The sequence below is a fragment of the Otolemur garnettii genome, unplaced genomic scaffold, assembly GCF_000181295.1.
Source record: "Otolemur garnettii isolate 467f Iridium unplaced genomic scaffold, OtoGar3 scaffold00018, whole genome shotgun sequence".
Taxonomy (NCBI): domain Eukaryota; kingdom Metazoa; phylum Chordata; class Mammalia; order Primates; family Galagidae; genus Otolemur; species Otolemur garnettii.
In genome coordinates this window covers 24,838,136-24,848,204 of record NW_003852413.1, presented here as the reverse complement: position 1 = coordinate 24,848,204, position 10,069 = coordinate 24,838,136, and the positions used below count along the sequence as shown (strand labels likewise).

Sequence of the window (10,069 nt, the reverse complement as noted above, 5' to 3'; positions counted from 1 at the left end):
AAAAAAAAAAAAGATTAAACATAGAATTGTCATATGATTCAGCAATCCAGCACCTAGGTATACCCCAAAGAATTAAAAACAGGTACTCAGACAAATACATTTCTACATGTTCATAGCAGCACTATTCATTCACAAGAGCCAAAAGACAGAAATAGCCCAAATGTGCATCAATAAATGAATGAACAAACAAATTATGAGCCTGGCTCAGTGGCACATGTCTGTAGCCTAGCACTCTGAGAGGCAGAGAGGCGGGTGGACTGCTTGAGTTCAAGAGTTTGAGACTAGCCAGAGCAAGAGTAAGACCCTGTCTCTACTAAAAATAGAAAAAAACACCTGAGCATTGTGGCTCATACCTGTAGTCCCAGCTAGTTGGAAGACTGAAGCAAGAGGGTCACTTGAACCCAAGAGTTTGAGGTTGCTGCGAGCTGGGATGCCATAGCACTCTAGCCTGGGGGCAACAAAGTGAGATTCTGTCTCAAAAAACAAACAAAATGATGGTACAGCTGTACAATGAAAATGTAATGCTAAGGAAAAGAAACTCAACACAAAAATTGTATGATTTCATCTGTGTGAAATATCCAGACTAGGAGAAGTCATAGAAGTAGGCGGTTGCCAGGGGCTAGAATGGAGGGGGAATAGGGAGAAACTATTTAACGGAGTAATAAAATGTTTCAGAATGAGACGGGGTGATGGTTGTATAACACTGTGAATGTACTAAATGGCACTCACTTCTTCACTTTATTATTATTATTTTTAAGAGGTGAAGTCTTGCTCTGTCACTCAGGCTAGAGTACAGTGACAAAATAGCTCACTGCAGCCTCTAATTCCTGAGCTCAAGCAGTCCTTCTGCCTCAGCCTCCCGAGTAGCTAGAACTTACAGGCATGAGCCACTGCACACCCTGCTGAATTGTTCACTTTGAAATGGTTAATTTTCTGTGATGTGAATCCTGCCCTAGCAAATAAGGGAAAAAGAAAGAAACCAAGCAATCTTCACAGGAGAAAGGAAAAGCTTCCAGAGAAGGATCTGACAGGGAGGCAGCACCTGGGCCGAGCAGCTAGGAGAGGCACCGGAGTGCCCTTTCCTGAGTTCAGTGGACGAGAACCATCCCATGCCTCACGTCTGGCTCAACTCCATCAGGTTAGTACTTACCACGCATGTGGGAAGTCTGACGCTAGCAAGGACTTGCAACTAAGTGTCCAGCCGAAGGCCCTGCAGATGGTATGGGTCAGGACCAAGATCTTGGACCAGAACTGCCAGACTCTCCACAGCACTAGAGACTGGACATCTGGACTCCACCTCCCACCTCCCTGGACACTCTTTGTTCTCACATCTTTTATCTTCTTGCACTTCAAACTTGGTTTTAGAGCTTTCCCTTCTCTCCAGCCACCTCACACTCTACTCTCAGATGTCTTCCCATGTCCTCATCTCATCATGTCGGAGCACATCTCATCATGTCCCAGGAGTACACCAGTCCCAGTATGCTTGTTCCTTTAGGTCTGTGCTGCGAGTGTGTCTGTCAGTCCCATCTCCCTGGGCCCAAGGATCTAGGGAGGAGGGCCTTCTGGAGACCTTTTTGCCTCCTTTGGCAGGTTGTAGGAACCAGGCAGGCATTGCACTTGTCGTCTCTCTCCTTGCCCTCCTGTCTCTGATGACAGGATGCTTGCCCCTACACAGGGTCCCTCAGCATTCTTAGGGCCTGGTGTGGTGATGCACAAGCTGGAAATGTTTCTTGAGCTAGAGAGGAGAGAGGGATTCAGGGAAGCTGCACCAGGGTAAGACTGGGGTAGGCAGAGGGGAGCCTTTTCTATCATGAAGTGAAAGCGGGGGGCGGGGGGAAACACCTACAAATCTAAATGTTCCAAATCCTTGGAGTAATATATGGATACTCTCAAAGGAGGAGAACCTTAGTCCAAGGCCTCCCCCTTCCAGGCTCTTGGAGAACAAGTTGCAGCACATCCCACAACCTCCTGCCCCACTCCCAAAAAACTCCCACTAAGACCTATCCCTGGGGTCTCAGAATTGGTCTTGGTGGAAAATCTCTGGAAATCTTGAGTCCGGACAAGGTCCTCCGCTTTGGATGAGGTGGCAGAGTGGGCGTGGGAATAAAATTTAAGGACATGGTTCTCACCCACACCCCCAGGGATGGCAGTGCAGGCTGGATGGCTCAAGGTCTCCAAAGCAAGAGGCTGTGAACTGGAAAGGGCACTGTGGTCAGGCAGAGGGCCTGGATGGGGAGGAGGGCCAGAGGGATGGGCCAAAAAGGAGGCCCATAGCTGGGAAGGCACACTGGGGAACAAGGGAGAAAGGTGGAACCACTGCGGCTGGTGTGGGGGGAGGCAAAGGGAAATGATGAGCCCCGACTCTTCCCCCTCATGAATTGCTGCTAAACCACATCTCTCCCAACTGACTCTCATCTGATGTGCCTAGATTTATATATATCCTGGGAATTTCTTCTTCTTCTTCTTCTTCTTCTTTTTTTTTTTTTGTGACAAAGACTCATTCTGTCACTCTGAGTAGAATGCCATAGCATCATAGCTCACAGCAACCTCAAACTCTTGGGCTCAAGCGATCCTCTTGCCTCAGCCTCCCAAGTAGCTGGGACTACAGGCACCTGCCACAACATCTGGCTAGTTTTTCTATTTTTAGTAAAGATGTCCTTGCTCAGGCTGGTCTTGAACCCCTGAGCTCAAGCAATACCCCTACCTTGGCCACCTGCCTTGGCCTCCCAGAGAGCTAGGATTATAGGGTGAGCCACTGTGCCTGTCCTATCCCAGGAGTTTCATGTGTTCCAAGGGGGTGGATATCATTCCAGCCCACCTATGACGCCCTCCCGTTCCTAATCTGACATTCTCCCTTTCAGATGGATTCCCTCTGAAAGTCTGATCTTCCTCTCTTCTGGGGAACACTGGGGACAACCCTGAAGGCAGACAAAGTGGCTCCTTCCAGCATGGCTTTGATCCTTAATGTGGACAGCTGATGTGTGGCTGCAGAGGGGCTTGGGGAACACCCTCCTCCACCAGGTGGCAGAAGCCTTACTTTTTGGAGATTACTCTGGTAACCAATTATAAAACTAGTTTGAAATCTTGCAGTTCAGAAGCTCCCACACCTAGCTGACCATCAAATCTCACAGAGAATTTCCTTTTTCTATTCTTTTGGTGACTTTGCCAGGAAAACATGGGGAACAAATTCCCAAGCTCCATCTTCAATGTTTCTGAATCAGTCTGTCTAGGGTGGAGCCCGAGAATTTGCGATGTTGTTTTTTAAACTCTGGTGTTATTGAATCCATACTGGCTCTTAATGAACCCCATTGCTCTTCCTGAGCTCTCGTAGACAATTGCTCCCAGAAGTATGCATCTCCGTGGCTCTTTTCAAAAGGTCCTCTTTATGCCAAGTGGGACACAACCCTTCAGACCATGGTTCATGGCGCAGAGCAGAGCAGGGATCAGTCATTTAACTAATGGCCCAACTAAGCTGCGGGGTAGGTGTGAGCCAGGTATCTCCTTACTCAGGGACTTCTGCCCTGGCCTCCCACTCCATCACTGACCATGGTTGTCCTGCTCTGTGACTCTGAGGGACTGAGTAGACAGGGCAGAATGGCAAGTAGGCAGGGCCATGTGCTCTGAGGTTCCACCTCAGGTACAGTGCTAGGGCAAGGCAAGAGAGACACTTATCTCAGGCACAATTAGGCGGCACCAAAAACTCAAGAATCAGCTACTTAGGAGGCTGAGGCAAGAGTATCACCTAAGCCCAGGAGTTGGAGGTTGCTGTGAGCTGTGTGATGCCACGGCACTCTACTGAGGGTGATAAAGTGAAACTCTGTCTCTACAAAAAAAAAAAACCTCAGGAATCAAAATGAAGAATATTTTGATACAACATTTTTTTAAATAAAAAATAATGCAAGAAAAGATAATACTTTGGTGAACATAATATCGATCTATAGAATTTTAAATAAAGACAGGCTCAGTCACAGTGCCAAACCATTTCAGAGCTTGAGATAAAGGGGAAAATCAGTAACAGAAATGATACAGATAGCAGGGAAAAAAATCTCAAAAATTTTCTAATAGCCTCAGAGAGAAAAGATAGACATGACATAAGAACAGAGGCTTTTATTTATTTACTTTTTCTTTTTCTTTTTTCTGAGGCAGAGTCACACTTTGTAGCCCTTGGTAGAGTGCTGTGGCATCCTCATAACTCACAGCAACCTCAAACTCTTGGGTTCATGCGATCCTCTTGCCTCAGCTTCTCAAGTAGCTGGGACTATAGGCATCTGCCACAACACCCAGCTATTTTTTTAATGATGGGGTCTCACTCTTGCTCAGGCTGGTCTTGAACTTCTGAGCTCCAGCGATCCACTGCCTCGGCCTCCCAGAGTGTTAGGATTACAGGCATGGGCCGCTGTGCCCAGCCAGAGGCTTTCTTTTTTTTTTTTTCAAAAAAAGAAAAGAAGGCTTGGGGCCTGCAGCTCAGTGGCTAGGGCGCCAGCCCCATATACCAGAGCTGGCAGGTTTGAACCCAGCCTGGACCTGCCAAACAACAATGAGAACTACAACCAAAAAATATGCCTGGGGATTGGGCAGTGCCTGTGCCTCAAGGAGTAGGGCGCTGGCCCCATACGGGGGGTGGTGTGTTCAAGTCCAGCCCGCAGCCAAAACTGCAAAAAATAAAATTAAATTAAAATTAAAAAAATAGCTGGGCACTGTGGTGGGCACCTACAGCCCCCAGCTACATGGGAGGCTGAAGCAAAGAGAATCGCTTAAGCCCAAGAGTTTGAGGTTGCTGTGAGCTGTGACACCAGGGCACTCTACCCAGGGCAACACAATGAGACTCTATCTAAAAAAAAAAAGAAAGAAAGAAAGAAAAGAAAGGAAATAATATAGAGCTCTTAGAAATTAAAATTATGATAGTAGAAATAAATCAGTAACATTATGAATGTAAGGTTGAGAAAATCTCCCAGAAAGTGGAACAATAGTAGCAAGCAAACTAACAATAAAAACTGCAAAAGAGATGGACAACAGAAGACAGATGAGTTTCAAGGATCAATTCCAGAAATGGATGTTTAACCAAGAGAAACTGTAGAAAGGAGAGAATGTAGTAAAGAGAAAACTATCAAAAAATAGGGCGGCGCCTGTCACTCAGTGGGTAGGGCGCCAGCCCCATATATTGAGGGTGGTGGGTTCAAACCCGGCCTCAGCCAAACTACACCAAAAAATAAATAAATAAATAAGCAGAAAAACTTTGCAGGACTGATGAATGTAGGTCTATAGATTGAGGTCAGACACAGTGGCTCACTGTTGTAATCCTAGCACTTGGGGACGTTAAGGTGGGAGGATTGCCTGAGTTCAGGAGTTTCAGTCCAGCCTGGGCAATATAGCGAGATCCTCATTTCGACTCAAAACTACCCAGACACAGTGGTGCACGCCTGTAGTTCCAGCTACTTGGGAGGCTGAAGCAGAAGGATCTCTTGAGCCCAGAAGTCGGAGGCTGCAGCAAGCTATGATCATGCCACTGCATTTTAGTCTAGGTGACAGAGCAAGACCCTGTCACAAAAAAGAAAAAAAAAGTCTGTAGATTGAAATAGTCCTCTAATATACAACGTGTGAAAGAAAAGAGCCAGAGTAAGACATTTCAGGCAATTTTAGAACATCAGGGTTACAAGGAATATCCTGAAAACTCCCAGAAGTTGGGGAAAAACAGATATATACTAAGATCAGGAATAAGAATGAAACCAGACCTCTTAACGGTGACATCAGAAGCCAGAAGACACTGGTGAGATGCCTTCAAACTTCTGAAGGAAAATTATTTTTAACCTAGAACTCTATATTCAGCCATATCATCAATCAAATGAGAAGACAGAATAAAGGCATTTTCAGACGTGCAAGTTCTCCGGGGAATTTTTCCTTTTGTTCAGGCTTTTTCAGGAAGGCAAGCAAACAAGGGGAGGATGAAGCGAAGAAAAGACAGAGAGGCCAGAGGGCCCAGCACAGGAGAGGGACAAAGAGGTCCCGGGATGGCAGCCATGAGGCAGGCAGGAGAGAGGAATCTGGGGAGAAAAAGAACCAGCAAATTTGACCACATCAAAAATTATACTTGAGGCCAGTGGACATGTAGGAAATGTAGCCATGATAAGCATAGAAAAACCAAGCAAGGGCAGAATGGGGGGCAAAGGTCCAGAAAAAACAAAAATCACACAAGAAAAGAAATAATGATGTTACCCTGCCTGGGTTAGTAGTGAAAAATACATCACTACTACATAATAGTAGTGATATAAAACTGAGCATATGGATTGGACGAAGAGATTGAGAGAGAGTGAAATGAAGCTGAGTGGAAGGGTACCAAAACAGACAATGCCTAAGACGGATTAATCAAGGCGGGCAGGACAGGACATGCAGATTACTTGGAAATATAGTCACAAAACACCAGGAGAAACAGCCCAGGCCGCAGCTTCTGAGAAAGGGGAGGGCGGTCATGGGGTAGGAGACAAGCCGGACTGCTATGTTTTGTTTTACCATTGACTATAGCACCATTTGGCATTTTTGACCATCTGCATGGACAAATTTGATTTAAGAACACACAAAATAAAGAAATAGATACTGAACATGGATGGAGCTGGAACACATTCTTCTTAGCAAAGTATCTCACGAATGGAAGAAAAAGTGTCCAATGTACTCAATCTTACTATGAAACCAATTTATAGCTTTCTTATGAAAGCTATAACCCAATTATAGCCCAAAAAGAAGGGGAAAGGGGAGAGAGAGGGGAGGGGAGGGAGGAGGATGGGTGGAGGGAGAGTAATTGGTGGGACCACACCTACTGTGCTTCTTGTGCTTCTTACAAGGGTACGTGTGAAATTTACTAGGTGTAGAATATAAATGTCTTAACACAATAACTGCCTTGAAGGCTATGTTAACCAGTTTGACAAAAACAGTTCAAATTGTATTGTATATAAAACCAGCACATTGTACCCCATGATTGCATTAACGTACACAGCTATGATTTAAAAAAAAAAAAAAAAGGAAAAGAAATAGATACTGAGAAACGTGCCATCTTGTTGCCTCTTCTCATTTCATAGTTTTTTTGTGTTCCAAGACTCCATCCTCCTCACTCCCAGCTATGGGTGCCCACACAAAGCCATGCTCACATACTCATCACAGATACTCACAAACAGCTTACGGAGACAGACACACTAGAACACAAACGAAGACAAACAAACCCTCAGGCATATTGTGCAAACACACCCTCGCTAACACTTCCCAGTCTCAAAAAAAAATAGTAACAAACAACAGTCTCCCAAGCAAGCTAGGGTCATAAGATGTTTTGGTTCCCTACAGAAACCAGAAGATAATTTTTTTTTTGAGCCAGAGTCTTGCTCTGTCATTCAGGCCAGATAGTAGTGGTGTCATCATGGCTCACAACAACCTCAAACTCTTGGGCTTAAGTGATTCTCTTACCTCACCCTCCCAAGTAGCTGGGACTACAGGTGCCCACCCAACGCCTGGCTATTATTTTTTTTGTTGTTGTAGCTGTCATCATTGTTTAGCAGGCCCAGACTAGGTTTGAACCTGCCAGCTCCAGCGTATGTGGCCGGTGCCCTAACTACGGAGCTGGGGGCACCAAGCCTTAACCTATGTTCTTCAGTTTTTTTTCAGAAACCCAAATCCCCCAACAAGAGGGAAAATACCAACTACCATCACACAGACCTCTGATAAGGGGGCAAACTGAGGACTGAAACTTAACCACCATTCTTTGTTCTGAATTTCTTCCAGAAGGCTCTAGAGATAGCCACTCCCACACACTAAACTTCAACGCTCCTTTCTGCTGACCCCAGATTTTTATTTACTTATTTATTTATTTTTTTCTTTTTAGACAGAGGCTTACTCTGTCGCCCCCTGGTCATTTATAGCTCACAGCAACCTCAGACTCTGGAGCTCAAGCGATTCTCTTGCCTCAGCCTCCCAACTAGCTGGGACTACAGACACCAACCACAGGACCTAGCTATTTTTAGAGACCAGGGTCTCACTCTAGCTCAGGCTGGTCTCGAACTCCTTGAGCTCAGGGGCAGCGCCTGTGGCTCAGGAAATAGGGCGCCGGCTCCATATACTGGGGGTGGTGGGTTCAAACCCAGTTCTGGCCAAACTACAAAACAAAAACCAAAAACATTCATATCCTTGAGCTCAGGCAATTCACCTGCCTTGGCCTCCCAGAGTGCTAGGATTATAGGCATGAACCACCGTGCCCAACCAGACCCCACGTTTTTAGACAAGACCTTGCTTCCTTAATCAACACTAATCAGGCCGGGCATGGTAGCTGACCTCAGCTCTACAAAAATAGAAAAATTAGCCCAGTTTTGTTGTGGGCACCTATAGTCCCAGCTACTCAAAAGGCTGACGCAAGAGAATCACTTGAGCCCAGGAGTTTGAGGTTGCTGTGAGCTAAGATGATGCCAGGGCACTCTACCCAAGGTGAGACTCTGTCTCAAGAAAAAAAAAAAGCCAGTCAAAGCATCTCTGAAGCCATAAGCCCCTGCTTCATGATACCCTGTCTTCGAGGGCCAAAGCAATGTATGACCTCCATGTATTGATTTATGATTTTCCCTATAATTCTTGCTTTCCTGAAACATACCTCAGCTTTTAATAACCTTTGCTTGTAAGCCACTCGGGAGTTTGGATCTTAAGCATTAGCTGAGTGCTCTTGCTTGGCACCATGCAATAAATGCCTTCCTTTCTCTTGCTGTGAATGAATCTCAGTGTCAATTTTGGCTTTGCTGTGCTAGGCAAACTGACCCCAGTTTGGTTCTGTTAACAGTGTGAACATACATGCCCAGAAGCACATGATTAAAGATTCCCTCACAACACACAGAGGCCCCAGAGAGTCTATAAGGAGGGCACTTCCTCCTGGCCTTCAGCTCTGTCCCAGAACTGCCCCAGGCAGAGAAGGCTCTTTCCTGAGCTGTACCCTAATACCTCTCTTTACTCATCCCCCAGCACAGTGCCCTGCCCTTAGGCTCAGCAGTCTGTGCCTCTACAGCCATTAGTTCTTTGGTGCCCGCAGTCTATAGATGGGCAGAAATGGGGTTGGGGAGGGTCCCAAGCTAGCAGTTAGGATGTGACTGACAATGCCACTTGTCGGCGTTTTCTTCCCTAGGTTGTGGGACAGTCTGGTGTCAGGAACCCCATGACCAAACTGTACGTTCTGGAGCAAGTCACTTTCCCTCTCTGGGTCCAGGAGGAGGTAGGCAGCCTATAAAGCACTGAGATATGACGATGTTACAACCCAATCCAGGCCCTGCTTCATCCCTTCCTGTGGGATCCTTCTCTTCACTCTGACCTGCAGGTGCAGGGCCAACACCAAAGGCTGTGATTTGCATGTGTGGCAAGTACACACGGGGCACCTGGTGAGACATCCTCATTCTCACCTCACTCCTCCTCCACATTCCTCCAGCACTTACCACCACCCTGGTCCTATTATCTGGCAATGTGTCGATGGCCAGGGTGCCCCCTCCCAGGTCCTGGCTCAGCTGAGTCCTGTCTGGCTCCAATGCCTGCCCAGGGCTCTCTCGGGCTCTCCGATTCCAGCTCTTCGTGGTCCCCTTGGCAGCCCATCCTGAGCCTGGGCCTTCATCATGACCTGGGAGAAGGAGACAGAAAACTGAGTGTTAGCAGTCCAGAGTGAAGACGCAGGAGGGGGGGAACCAGTTGCTTATTCTGCAGAGGCCCTGACACCATGCTGTCATTGACCTTGGGGACACTTGACTACTAGGACAAGAGGCACCCAACCAAAGTCTATGAAAGCCACATGCCCAGCTCCATGGCAAGCACTTTGCACATATGCTTTTAATCCTCACACTAGCTGCCCAAGTAGATAGGATGCTCTCTATTTTGCAGACAGGAATCAGAGGGTCAGAGGGTAAAGGTCAAACAATGGGTTAGGGATGGGAATAAGTTTCAATCCCAGGTGGATCTGCCTCCAGAGGGGTGATTGTTCTCAACCTCTGCTGCACACTGTAATCACCAAGGGACCTTTAAGAATTTCTGATGTCGGCTCAGCGCCTATAGCTCAACCGGCTAAGGC

General features: G+C 46.6%; 1 protein-coding gene across 1 annotated transcript in view; it reads right to left on the bottom strand.

The window, feature by feature from the left end:
* The window catches only part of PLXDC1 (plexin domain containing 1), a 79,609-nt gene that overhangs the window by 58,196 nt on the left and 11,344 nt on the right, over positions 1 to 10,069 (bottom strand). Inside the window, exon 2 of the mRNA XM_003786430.3 lies at positions 9,447 to 9,625. Coding sequence (XP_003786478.2) covers positions 9,447 to 9,625 — 179 coding nt within the window. The remainder of the gene's footprint in view (positions 1 to 9,446; positions 9,626 to 10,069) is intronic.